Source organism: Ranitomeya imitator, chromosome 5 (assembly GCF_032444005.1).
Source record: "Ranitomeya imitator isolate aRanImi1 chromosome 5, aRanImi1.pri, whole genome shotgun sequence".
NCBI lineage: Eukaryota > Metazoa > Chordata > Amphibia > Anura > Dendrobatidae > Ranitomeya > Ranitomeya imitator.
The window spans coordinates 125,483,778-125,498,412 of record NC_091286.1 but is presented as its reverse complement, the minus strand read 5'-3'; the positions used below and the strand labels follow the sequence as shown (position 1 = coordinate 125,498,412).

Here is a 14,635-nt window from a genome sequence, read left to right as displayed (position 1 = left end):
TTTGGTCGACGGCACTGCCACTAGGTCCCTCATAGTACAATAAAGTGTCTGGCGGTGGTGGTGCGCACCCAACGTCAGACACACCGTTGTAATATGAGGGGCCCTGGGCCTGTACCGCCGGCCACAAGACAGTCCCCCCCCCAGCTCAAACAGTGCTCTACCACTTGCAAAATTTTCTCTCACAGCTCCACCAATGTTTAGTCTATGCGCTGACATCCTTCAATGCCTGGCACTGTCAATACCATTGTATTGACATTTTTCTTATGTTAGGCCTTCGAAGCCTGTCTGCGGTCACTCCTTCCACTAGGCCTCCACTGACCTGTCTACTGCTGCCCGTGTTCCCCTGGAACCAATTTTAAATTGCCTACAGCCAGCCCAATTTATTATGTTAGGGCTTCGAAGCCTGTCTGCGGTCCCTCCTTCCACTAGGCCTCCACTGACCTGTCTACTGCCGCCCGTGTTCCCCTGGAACCAATTTTAAATTGCCTACAGCCAGCCCAATTTATTATGTTAGGGCTTCGAAGCCTGTGTGCGGTCCCTCCTTCCACTAGGCCTCCACTGACCTGTCTACTGCTGCCCGTGTTCCCCTGGAACCAATTTTAAATTGCCTACAGCCCAATTTTTGTTATGTTAGGCCTTCGAAGCCTGTCTGCGGCCCGTTCTTTCCACTACTACTACACTGACCTGGCTACTACCGCCCGTGTTCCCCTGGAACCAATTTTAAATTGCCTACAGCCAGCCCAATTTATTATGTTAGGGCTTCGAAGCCTGTCTGCGGTCCCTCCTTCCACTAGGCCTCCACTGACCTGTCTACTGCTGCCCGTGTTCCCCTGGAACCAATTTTAAATTGCCTACAGCCCAATTTTTGTTATGTTAGGCCTTCGAAGCCTGTCTGCGGCCCGTTCTTTCCACTACTACTACACTGACCTGGCTACTGCCGCCCGTGTTCCCCTGGAACCAATTTTAAATTGCCTACAGCCAGCCCAATTTATTATGTTAGGGCTTCGAAGCCTGTCTGCGGTCCCTCCTTCCACTAGGCCTCCACTGACCTGTCTACTGCTGCCTGTGTTCCCCTGGAACCAATTTTAAATTGCCTACAGCCCAATTTTTGTTATGTTAGGCCTTCGAAGCCTGTCTGCGGCCCGTTCTTTCCACTACTACTACACTGACCTGGCTACTGCCGCCCGTGTTCCCCTGGAACCAATTTTAAATTGCCTACAGCCAGCCCAATTTATTATGTTAGGGCTTCGAAGCCTGTCTGCGGTCCCTCCTTCCACTAGGCCTCCACTGACCTGTCTACTGCTGCCCGTGTACCCCTTGAACCAACATCAGAAAATATAAAAATAAGTATTTTGCTTATAAAAAAGAAAATACTGGAGAGATATCAAATGCAGACATTTTAACATTAAAAACAAACACATACAACAAAAATCTGGTACAGTACTAAAAATGGCCACCAGCTACAATAACTTTCTCCTGCAAGTAGTTAACTGAAAGTTTTTTTCAATTTAAAACACAGATATGGCATCCACCGAGTGTTGTCCTGTCGCGTCTTCTTTATATTATTGCCAAGAAGATGCAAAACAATGAAAATAATAAAATCATTATTTACCAAAAAAATAGAGTAAGTCAAAACCACATTGCAAATAAACATTCATTACAAATAAAGAAGCAGGGCGCGTCCGATGGTGAGTATATACCTAATAAGAATATAATCACCCTCGGACGCGCCCTGCTTCTTTCCGACAGCCTTCCTTCCTAAGAATCAGCCCTTCCGTGGTGTAGAGAGAGGGTGTGTTACACTCCAAGGTGTTCCCCAGGTTGCCTTTCCTGAGCTTCGATCTTCATGCTCTCGTTTAGTAGTTGTCGGAAAGTAGGCTGCATTAGGCCTACAAATTGGGTATGGGGTGGAGAGAGATGGTGTGTTACACTCCAAGGTGTTCCCCAGGTTTCCTTGCCATTGCTTCGGTCTTCCGACTCTCGTTTAGTAGTTGTAGAAAACTACACTGCATTAGGCCTACAAAATGGGTATGGGGTGGAGAGAGATGGTGTGTTACACTCCAAGGTGTTCCCCAGGTTTCCTTGCCATTGCTTCGGTCTTCAGACTCTCGTTTAGTAGTTGTAGAAAACTACACTGCATTAGGCCTACAAAATGGGTATCGGGTGGAGAGAGATGGTGTGTTACACTCCAAGGTGTTCCCCAGGTTTCCTTGCCATTGCTTCGGTCTTCCGACTCTCGTTTAGTAGTTGTAGAAAACTACACTGCATTAGGCCTACAAAATGGGTATAGGGTGGAGAGAGATGGTGTGTTCCACTCCAAGGTGTTCTCCAGGTTGCCTTTCCAGAGCTTCGATCTTAATGCTCTCGTTTAGTAGTTGTTGGAAACTACACTGCATTAGGCCTCCAAATTGGCTATGGGGTGGAGAGAGATGGTGTGTTACACTCCAAGGTGTTCTCCAGGTTTCCTCGCCATTGCTTCGATCTTCAGACTCTCGTTTAGTAGTTGTAGAAAACTACACTGCATTAGGCCTACAAAATGGGTATCGGGTGGAGAGAGATGGTGTGTTACACTCCAAGGTGTTCCCCAGGTTTCCTTGCCATTGCTTCGGTCTTCCGACTCTCGTTTAGTAGTTGTAGAAAACTACACTGCATTAGGCCTACAAAATGGGTATGGGGTGGAGAGAGATGGTGTGTTCCACTCCAAGGTGTTCTCCAGGTTGCCTTTCCTGAGCTTCTATCTTCAGGCTCTCGTTAAATTGTGGTTAAATGGAACAACTGCATTTGGCGTACTAGTTGGTTTGGGGCCTACTAACAGTGTCTGCCGCTCCTTGCTGTTCTCCTGGTTTCCTGTCCTGAAATTCCGTTTTCAGGCGCTCGTTAAGTAGTTGTTAATGTTAGACTGCATTTGGCCTACTAGTTGGGTTGGGGCCTACTATCGGTGTCTGCCACTCCTTGCTGTTCTCCTCCACTGAACAAAGCTGTGCCGCCTGTTTACTACTGTTGCCAATTTTGAACTGCATTTCGACTACTTACTGATTTGGGCCTACTCTCTGTGTCAGCCTCTCATTCCAGTTGTCCTCCACTGCAATGCCCCCTGGTTATTCCTGTGTTACCAATTTTGAACTGCATTTAGCCAACTTTATTCTTTGGGCCTATATCTGTGTTTCCTCCTCATCCTGCCCATTGCCCAGCCAGTGATAGATGAGTCTGCTGGTACATTGACCCATAACGCAACATTCCCCGTGCACGCTACACAACAACATTGTGACCCTGCTGAAAGTCAGGTTGCTCTTCCCGCATACCATACCACCTTACACGGGGACAAAGAGGAAGGTGCAGATGAAAGTGCAGGTTCCTTCATCAGGTGGGGGGAGGAATACTAGTTGGCGACGTCACTGGCACAGGGCCTCTCATAGTACGCAAAAGTGTTGCTGCCGGTGGGAGGCGCCCCCGCCGTGCAAACACACCGCTGTACTTTGAGGGGCCCTGTGCCAGTGCCAATGCCAACGAGTGGGCCCCCCCTGCTTGCTCAGGTTCACAGCACTTGCAAAGTTGAAATACTTACCTCTCCCTGCTCCACTGCCGTGACGTGGTCCAGATTTCCTGGGCCCACTAATTACTTGAACCAGCCCTACCCACCACAACTTTAGCCAAATGACCCCCAATTTCAAATGCCTTCCAATTATTATAAGGTAAATTACGCTTGACAAGCTTCATTAAGAAGAATGGATGGTTTTGACATTAAAATGGGCACTCTAGGTGTTTTCCTGGCCCCCACTCACTGCCGACTATGCTGCCCCATTGACTTGCATTGGGTTTCGTGTTTCGGTCGATCCCGACTTTACGTCATAATCGGCCGATTTCACTCGACCCGACTTTTGAGATAGTTGGGTTTCGCGAAACCCGGCTCGACTCTAAAAAGGTCAAGGTCGCTCAACTCTAGTCGCCATAAAAAAAAAAATGATTTGACCTTATTAATGCACAAATCCGCTCTCTTGCAGACTACCTAGTACAGCACCACCTGGGATAGATGGCTACTCTATATAAGTCAATGTCCGATGTTTTAAATAGCCTTACACCTTACCGACCAGTGAAACCTCCACCATGTTTAGAAGGATGCATCCAGGCTGTTTTATAAATCACAGCCGTTCCCTGGTGTTTCTTTTTCTAAAAAAGGCTAAAAGGGTCACCCTGCTTTGTAGACATTACAGCTCCTTCATTTTAGCCATTATGGCAGTCCCAGTGGTCGTAAATCTACCAGTTAGACATTGATAAACCCACTAATATTTCATTAATGCTTATATTGGAAAAACCTGTTTGTGGACTTAGGACTTTGTGTTTCAAAACTGTCTCTAAGAAAAAATTAAAAGTGTTCTCCAGTAATAAGTTTGTTATATTCATATGCTTGACCAATGTAAAAATAAGAAGCTGAGTGTTAGTGACCTACTGCTGCTGCAATGCTGCCTCTCCGTATTTCTTGACAGGCTGCAAGTGACTTCATGGTTACAGCTTTTGACCACTGCAGCCAATAACTTAGCTCTACTGTGATGTGGAAGTAGTTGGCACAAGACATCTGAGCCCAGTGATTGGCTGCATCAGTCACATGCTGTAGTCGTGACATCACTGCTGCAGTCTGTCAACAAAGACTGGGAGCAGCAGTGAAGAGACGGCTCTAGACCAGCGGTGGGTGAGAAAATCTCAATTCGCTATTTGTACATGGGGCATAGAAATAAAAAAAAAAGATTACTGGTTAATCCCTTTTAAGTAAAAAAATTCTAACATCCCTGGCGTCTATTATGAGAATGGGCATCCCCAGAGTAACAGTAGTAGATTGGATGGAAAGGCACGTGTGCAATCAGAGAAGTTAAGCAAAGAGAAATATAATGAGCACAGTGATAAACCACATAAAAAGTTTCACAATTATTTTATAAATATATTGCAGGTCATTGTAAGCGTTTATTCATATGTCACATCATGTCAAGGTTTATTCTGCGATTTTCTCAGCTTAGTACTGTGTTCTTTTACAGTGGTATGACCGTATAGCAATGTATATGGATGAACAAAAAATACTAATCCATGTGAATATGCATTTAGAAACCAAGACCACAGAAGTGGTGTTGTTTCCACTCAATAATACAAATTTCATTTTTTTTCAGGTATTTCACCCAAGCTCAGACACTTGGCTCTAAGTTACATGCCCACGCATCCTTTTCTGTAAAGTGTGATAAAGTTCAAAGAATTACCAGCAATGGCTAATGTTGGGGCACAGCTCGACAGAACTGATGGAGAACAAAACAATGAGTTTAGCAATATTATCAAATCCCGATCTGGTAGGTTGTAAATTCTGTCTTGTGATTATTATTGCTTTGATCTTTCATTGATTAATGAGATAAAATGTAAATGATGCAACTGTAGCCATGTTTTCTTCTATGTTTATAGTAGGCACTTAGTGGTTCTCTGGGAATAGAAAAAAAACCAGATACGGTAACTAAAGGAAATATCCTTACAAATTAAATTATATATAATTTTAATTAGAAAATCATAATAGTAGAGAGCTACAACGGTTTAAAAAGGACTAGTTGGACAGCAGTGTGAGTAGCCTCTTCTTATCTCTGCACTTTTGATATCTCTAGTATTAGATCAGATAGGCAGTGTGAGCAGCCTCTTCTTACCTCAGAACTACTGGTGTCTCCTCTATTAGATAGACTGTGGGAACAGCAGAGTGAGCAGCCTCTTCTTACCTCAGAACTACTGGTGTCTCCTCTATTAGATAGACTGTGGGAACAGCAGAGTGAGCAGCCTCTTCTTACCTCAGAACTACTGGTGTCTCCTCTATTAGATAGACTGTGGGAACAGCAGAGTGAGCAGCCTCTTCTTACCTCAGAACTACTGGTGTCTCCTCTATTAGATAGACTGTGGGAACAGCAGAGTGAGCAGCCTCTTCTTACCTCAGAACTACTGGTGTCTCCTGTATTAGATAGACTGTGGGAACAGCAGAGTGAGCAGCCTCTTCTTACCTCAGAACTACTGGTGTCTCCTCTATTAGATAGACTGTTGGAACAGCAGAGTGAGCAGCCTCTTCTTACCTCAGAACTACTGGTGTCTCCTCTATTAGATAGACTGTGGGAACAGCAGAGTGAGCAGCCTCTTCTTACCTCAGAACTACCGGTGTCTCCTGTATTAGATAGACTGTGGGGACAGCAGTGTGAGCAGCCTCTTCTTACCTCAGCACTTTTGATATCTCCAGTGTTAGATCAGATAGACAGGGTGGACAGCAGTGTGAGCAGCCTCTTCTGACCTCAGTACTTTTGATATCTCCGGTATTAGATCAGATAGACATGGTGGACAGCAGTGTGAGCAGTCTCTTCTTACCTCAGCACTTTTAGTATCTCCAGTATTAGATCAGATAAACAGTGTGGGCAGCAGTGTCAGCAGCCTCTTCTTACCTCAGGAACCCTGGTATCTAGTATTCGATCAGGTAAACATGGTGGACAGCAGTGTTCAGATAGACAGGGTGGACAGCACTGTGAGAAATCTCTTCTTACCTCACCACTTTTGGTATCGCCAGTATTAGACCAGATATACAGGGTGGATAGTAGTCTGAGCGGCAGCAGACTCGTTTCTTGCAACAAACTGAAGTCATCTTTAAAAGTGCAAATATCTGTCATTGAATTAAGCCCAGGTTTATTGAAGCGAGAGAAAAAATTCACGTTTCCCATCCAGAAAAAAATGCTCTTTTCAACCATATTCTCATCTGTCCTTTATCCATATGCATTCTGTAAGTGATCAGTATGTTAATTTTTTCATCCATGACTAGGATCAAAATCTGACGTGTATCTATGTCTTGGGGTGAGGGTTAGGGAGTATGTAGACATTCAGTCCCAAAAAAGTGTGCATGAGAACAGCACCATAGACACATTAAAAACATGAGCGAGAAAATTCGACATGTGAAAGGATCCTAATACATAGTTAAACAAATCAAATAAAAGGAGTAAAGGTCTTGCTCCAAGAGCTTACAATCTATGAGGACAAGGGTAAGCACAAATAATAATCACAAATGTAATACAATAAATAAGGGTATTCGTGTAAAGCGGCATGAGCTGAGCTCCAGCCAGCATCTGTATTTGTACTGTACATATTTTACGCTTCTTTTCAGCATACAGGCAGCCACAGGCTCCCCAACTCTCGCATACTTACTAGAATCTACTTAATAACATACACAACTGCAGCCCTGTGTGCCCGCAGTCATTACCCTATCATCACCTGGGCTGCTGCAGCATCATGCGGCCAGTACTCTGCTGCTTGTGGCAGCCAATATCCTTTATAATCACCTTACATACACAAAGTCAATGCCAGAGCATAGCGCCTGAGACTGTATGTGCCCAGAATTTTGGGAGCGCGTCCACTCCATAAAATTTCAGAAAAATCACTTAAAAACACTTGAAGGATTCTTCTTGTTTATTTCTAATATGAAAGCACTTTGCTTTTCTTGTTTTCAGTATTTTCAGCATTTTTTCAAACGTTCAATTTAAAAAAAACATTGTTGGAAACAGTGGATCTTCTCCAAACTAGGCACTGTCTAATCATAAGGCTACAAAAAAAACTCTTCTGAAAGCTTCAAAACTTCTTCAACACACAGGAAAAGAAAAACCTCTCCAAAAACTCTAAGTTTCCTTAAGCAGTTTCTGCTTGAACACTTCAAAAAAGTGTGCATATACCTTATAGGTGTGTTTCTCCTAATCTCAAAACTCCTCAAGAACGTTAAATGGGTTGTCCACTACTAGGACAACTCCTTCTTGTTCCGAATGTTTGCCCCCATGAAAATAAGAAAGCTTACACTCACCTCCCGTACCTGCGCGTGTCTTCACTTGCGTTCCCAGGGCTCACAAGTGCACCCCAAAATGGGGTCACTTGTGGTTTTTTTTCACTGTTTAGGCATATTAGAGACTCTCCAAATGTGACACGATGCCCGCAGACCATTCCATCAAAGTCTGCATTCCAAAACGTCATTCCTTCCTTCCGAGCCGCGCCGTGCATGGTTTTCCTCCACATAGGGGTATCAGTGTACTCAGGAGAAATTGCACAACTTTTTTGGGCTGTTTTCTCCTGTTACCCTTGTGAAAATAAAAAATTGGTGGCTAAAAGTACATTTTTGTGGGTAAAATGTGATTTTTTTATTTTCATAGCTCTACGTTATAAACTTCTCTGAAGCACCTGTGGGTTCAAGGTGCTCATGACACATCTAGATAAGTTCCCTAAGGGGTCTAGTTTCTAAAATTGGGTTATTTGTGGGGGGTTTCCACTGTTTAGGCACATCGTGGTCTCTCCAAATTCGACATTGCGTCCGCTCTCGATTCTAGCCGTTTTTGCGTTCAAAAACTCAAACGGTTCTTCTTCCCTTCATATGGGGTATTGGCGTACTCAGAGGGAAGGATCTATTTTCTCCTGTTACCCTTGTGAAAATAACAAATTTGGAGCTAAAGTAAAATTTTTGTGAAAAAAATAATATTTTTAATCAAAACTCTTCAAAGTTATTTTTATGTTTATATTTATTGGAACAATTGTTTACAACCATTTGCTTACTTTTTAAAAGGAATCTGTCAGCAGATTTTTGCTACCTCATCTGACAGCAGCACGATGTAGGCAAAGAGACTCTGAATTCAACGATGTATCACTTAGATTACTGGGTGCAGCAGTTTTGACACATTCAGAGCTTTTAGGCGCCCATCACACTAGCAGTATTTGGTCAGTATTTTACCTCAGTATTTGTAAGCCAGAACCAGGAGTGAAAAAAATAGAGGAAAAGTATAATAGAAACATATGCCCCACTTCTGTATTATCACCCACTCCTGGTTTTGGCTTACAAATACTGATGTAAAATACTGACCAAATACTGCTAGTGTGACGGCAGCCTTAGATTTACAATGTAGCAGAGCTGTGAAAGCTAACCCCACCCCACAACATCCACAAATAAAGACACACGCACACCCATTGTATTCAATGGAGGTGCGCACATGTCAGGTTTTTCATTTGGACCGTGTGTCCGTGAGAAAAACCCGCAGACATGTCAGGCTTTTTCGCACACTACGTACAAAATTCGTGCCGCATACTGATGACCCACAGATGATATCTGTGGGTCATCAGCGTGACAAGTACCGGCACCTCTGAAAAAGCCATACCGTTCGCACTGTTCCTTGCTGCTGAAGACAGCTTTGATCATTGTCGCCTGGTCTCCCTGAGATCAGCATGACCATATGACAACGATGGCAGTTGTATTCAGCACCCGCTATGTTCATAGTGTGTAAAATAAAGAATTAAAGAATTAATAAAAAAAAATTGGCGTGGACTCTCACGTAATTTTGATAACCAGAAGAGGGAAAACCCACTGCTGGGAAAGGGGACAATATCCCAAAATGTTCCCAGGCTATTTATAATAGCTCGCAGCTGGTTAGTTTATTGTGACTCCAGAAAAAATGACTTAGGGTCCCCCTATAAATTCTAAACAGCAAATGCTAAACAGACAGCTGTGGTTTGATAGTAATAGCTTGATAAAGGCCAAGGGATATTGTCTTCCCACCCAGGCTACCAACATCAGCCGTCAGCTGCCACAGAAATGGCCCAAATCTTTTGCTTAGCCTCACTCTTCCCACTTCACTTGCCCTGGTGCAGCAGCAAGAGGGGTAATAGGGTTGGGATAGTGTCAGCTTTGTATTGTCAGCTGACATCAAGCCCAGGTGTTAGTAATGGAGAGACATCTATAAGACGCCCCCATTAGTAACCTCATAGTAAGTTTTAAAATAAACACACATCAAGAATAAAATCCTTTATTTGAAATAAATACTCATCGACCCTCTTTTTCCCATTTATTACAGTATAAATTAAAAATAAAAAAAACATATTCCTCACCTATCCAACGATAATCCATTTGTCCCGTGCCGTAATCCATCTCTGCCTCATCTGAATGATATAAGACACCCCCATTACTAACCCTATAGTCATATTGTAAAAAATACACTGCAAGAATAAAGTCCTTTAATTCAAATAAACTAACCCCACCCTCATTTTCCCATTACTATTAAAATGATAATAATAAACTTTTCTCACCTGTGTGACGACAATCCATTTGTCCCACGAAGTCCACCTGTGCTACATCTGGATTACTTGGCTGAGCAGTGGCATGATTCGACTGCCCAGCCAATAATCCAGGACACACTGAGCTAAGCTTGGGGCGCAGCTTCAATGACGAGCGGTAACATCATAGAGGTTACCATCGGTCACTGACAGCTGTTACCACGCCCAGTTCAGTGTGAGCCGGCCGATAAACTGCGGTAACCTTCATGATGTCACCGCTAGCACTGTGCTCACTGTGCTAGCGGTGACCTCATTGAGGTCACCGCAGTTCATCAATTAGCTGCTCGTGGGAACCGCAGGTTCAGGGAACTGCAGTAACCTCAATGGTGTCACTGCAGGTCACTGAAGCTGCCGATCCCACAGGAAGCTGCGCTTCCCAAATGACAAGTGGGAAGAGAAGGGGCTAAGCACGAAAATCTTATGGATGCTTCAATTTTGGGGAGGGTGAGAGCTGATGTTTGTTGTCTGGCAAGGGGCGAATATCAGTGGGCCCCTTTGTAGGCAATTAATATCAGCCTGCAGCTGTCTGTTTAGCCTTTGCTGCTTTTTGATTATAGGGGGGACCCCATGTCAATTTTTTGTGCGGTCTCCCCCATAATAACCAGTAACGGCTAACCAGTAATGGCTAAGCAAACATCTCTGAGCTGATATTAACAGCCTGGGAAGATTTATGGCTATTGGCCCTTTTCCCAGAATATTAACATCAGCCTCCAGAGAACCCTCTCTCTCTCTGCTGGTTCAAGAAAATACGTGGGAGCTCATGTCATATTTTTTTAATAAATTATTTATAATATACACGATGCACAGTACAAAGCGGGTGCTGTATGCAACTCCCATCATTGTTGCCTTCTCACGCTGCTCTCAGGGAGACTACGCAACAATGATGAGAGCTCGCCGGGTCCTTCAGCACCTGGCGCCAGGGAGCAGCTAACTGTACTGCTTTTCTCAGGCGCTAGTACGTATCACACGGATGCCACACAGATCAGACATGGACAGCAAACGGATAGACAGATGTCACATACGTACATAAGGATGGCTCACGGACACGGACCACGGATCTCACCAGTACTGGATTTTCCAGTACAGGACATGTGAAAGGTCCATAGACAGTGAGCTGCTTATCACTGGGGGAGGGTCATAGCTGGACTAATTTAGTCGGCAATGTTAATCTCTTAGTCAGAACTCCTTCACAGTTAGTAAATCACAGCCCTCACACTGACAAATGACACATCCCTGAATTCTGTGTTTCAGTCTCTATCTCCTGCTGTCCTCAGATTACATAGCAAAACCCTGCTGACAGATTCCCGTTAAGGGACTGCTGGCATGGTACAAGCTCAGTTATCACACTTAACATTTTAAACCCTTTACATGTACTAGTCTTTTAGTGATTGATTTCATGAGGCTAAATGTAAACTTTCTTAATGCGAAGCCAGAAATATGAGTGTACTCACGCTGAATTTCTCCCAAGTCCTTCCAAGGCGCAACTTCTCTTTCAGCTTTTGATCTTTTATAAGCTACTAAATAATTTTAAATTAACAGCTGTTTTTTAATCATCCATTCAGAGTCTATCTATTTAACTTTATGTGGACATTTATTTTCCCTTTTATAATGCTAATTATAAATTTATGTCTTTATGGAGCTAAATTAATAGTAATCCAATTTATTGGTATAAAATAGTTGCATGTCTTACAGTTCTTACGGTATATTCTTGCGGAACTGATTAATGATGAAATACTTTAGGTGGGTTTGGTGGAGTTTTGCAATACAAATAGCTGCTTGAAAACTTTTGCAAAAGCCTCTTTTGTGCATTGAAATTAGGTTTCAATAAAAATCACTGTGCTATTTTACATAAGTACGAGCATATTCACATCACAAGATGTACGTTTAGTATTAACACCGGGAAAGCTCACATCTTATGCTTTAAATGTGTCCATATAGTTACATAAGACCAACAGAGCCAAAATCCCAAGTGCACAACCTTTTTTGTTCCAAGGGCCACATTGCCATACTGAACCAATGCAGAGGCCACACTAAAAATTATTGGGGTATTACCTACTGTGACATTTTTGGCATATCGAAAGGATATACCATAATTGTCTGATAGGTTCAAATTCTACTTGCAAAATTCTTACCTCCACCAATCAGGACTCTAATCGTACTTTGACGCTAAGTTTTTTGGCACGGATTCAGAAATATATTTTTTTTCTTAAATTCATATTAAAAACAGCGCCAAATACTCTTTAAATACGTTTCCGACTGATCTTAATCTGAAAAGCTTCTATATGCACACAGTGATGTTTTTCACGTTATGTTGAACAACATATGTGTCAAAACTCCTCAGTGGCTTGAAGGTTTTGCTCAGTTTCTTTTCTGAAACCTCTGAAAAAAAAAATACTCTGTGCACATAGCCTAGGGCTATGTGCACACAATTTCTTTTTCAGGCTTAACCAGCATGAATAAATGCCACAAAAGTGCCCCATAACAAACATTTACCAGCTATTTTTGAATCTATAAGACATAGCCTTAAAGGGTTTTTGTCACGAAGTGACTGTCCTAGAGTGACACGACCCGACGAGTGGTTGGTCACAAAATAGCTAAACACACAAGGGTACACCGGGTACACTTTAACAACGATGGGCTCGGTAGGGAACGGGGAATGGACACCTCCTGCACTCACCTGAGGATGAGCCCTGCTCTTACTACCGTCCCTATACGGGTTCTTTCAACCCGTCGCCGAGCAGGATACCTAGTCCCTCACTTGCCCTGCACCTATCCCTAAGTAGGGAACTGGCAGGTGAGAGCACTGGTCCCACCGCTGCACTAATGCAACACAAGGTAAGGTAAGACAAACACCACAGGGCAAAGGAAACACAAAACCACACTTAGCTTTCTCTGCTGAAATGCACCGCCCAGCAGGGTAAGGCACCAAATTACAGCATTCTGCTGAAGCACCACTGCACCAGCAACCCCCAGTCTTCAGCACGGTTGGTATCCAAAAGGACGTGTATAACCAACCGTCAGCTGATGCATCAGGTGACCTTATGAAGGATGGTGGGAGTGGTCACCACCCACATCAGCTGACCCAGCAGCAATGCAATGCAATAACACCAGCAGCCATCGGGGGGGGGGGGGAGTGCATTCATCCCCGATGACCAGAAAGGAAAAGGGGATTAAATCAGAGGGAAACCAGATCTGCCACAGATCCAAACATGGATCGTGACAGTTTTTACAAAAAGTTTTCCCATATTGATTGCAGTTGGACCTCTTAAAAATGGGGTAGGCTCAAAGAGAATGACTGAGGCAGTGGTGACCTCTGTTGCATTCTGATGGGACCTGTTCTCAGGATCGATAAGGGATAACTGAAAAACATTGTTTTTCAACCTTCTGTTCCATAGAACCTACACTATTCCATAGAATTTTATACAGTAAAAAAAATATATTAAGCATATACAATTTATACGATATGATGTGAACAGAGCCTGAGACTGCAGATTAGGTTTTGAGAGTCATTGAGCTAAACCTGATGTTATTTTATATTATGTATGTTAATTGTCTTCTGCTTATCAGTTTGGGACTATAAATAATGCCCGATTTTCTATTTTTGTGCACATTTATTATATCAGTTTGTTATATTTTTAACACACTAGAAAGGCAACGTGATCAGTAACTTGAATGGATTTTCCACAATAAACATTGATGACCCATTCCAATTGTAGGAACCTAGACCGGAGGATGTTACCATTTTACCAGGATCAAGCAGGAATGATGTTTGTTTTATAGCATAACAATTTCTGAAAATAAGGAATTCAGAGCAGTAAATACCTTTTTTCCCCCAGTTGTATTAATAATTTTAAGAATTGCTGATTTTTTAAATTTTACATTTCTTTTATTTATTTACATTGGCTATAATGGCACCAACATATTCCACAGAGCTCTACATATATTGTTTTGTGTATTCTTGATGAAACAATGTAGGTTTTATGGATCTTAGTTACATAGCAAGGGGAATATTGTGCCTCAGGTGGTATAGAGAATGTGTGGGTTGCATGGAACATCCAGTACCATTTTCTGATGTTATGAGGTTGACGAGTTGGCAACACAGAGAAGGAGTTGCATGTCCCGATCACGCTTCCCCTGTCAGTGTGCAGTGGTTCTGGTGTGTTAACCAGGTAAAATAAACAGTATTAGTCTCATAATCAACCAACACATTCTTTCAGCAGTTGGAAACAGAAAGTTCATATTAGGAAGAGAATTTCTAAGTAGTATTGATCGAGCTCCGAAATGCTGGAGTGCTCAGCACGTCGGACCCTCGGACGTGCCTGACTCGAGTAGCGAGCATAAATGGAAGTGAATGGCAAACTAGAGCATTTTTCCAGAAGACAGAAATATTTCTCTCTCTCTTCCCTGCGCTTTACTCGATCAAGCACCCCGATACTTGGTCGAGTATCGAGCAGTGCCGAGCACCCTCACTCATCACTAGTGTTAAGAAGTTTGTGAATTCTAT

At 43.1% G+C, this 14,635-nt stretch overlaps 1 protein-coding gene across 2 annotated transcripts in view; it reads left to right on the top strand.

Moving 5' to 3' along the window:
- UTRN (utrophin) overlaps positions 1–14,635 on the top strand; it is a 930,516-nt gene that overhangs the window by 24,753 nt on the left and 891,128 nt on the right. For both annotated transcript variants that reach the window (XM_069769124.1, XM_069769123.1), the window contains exon 2: positions 5,157–5,330. In XM_069769124.1, the coding sequence (XP_069625225.1) occupies positions 5,249–5,330 (82 nt within the window). In that variant the 5' untranslated portion in view covers positions 5,157–5,248. The remainder of the gene's footprint in view (positions 1–5,156; positions 5,331–14,635) is intronic.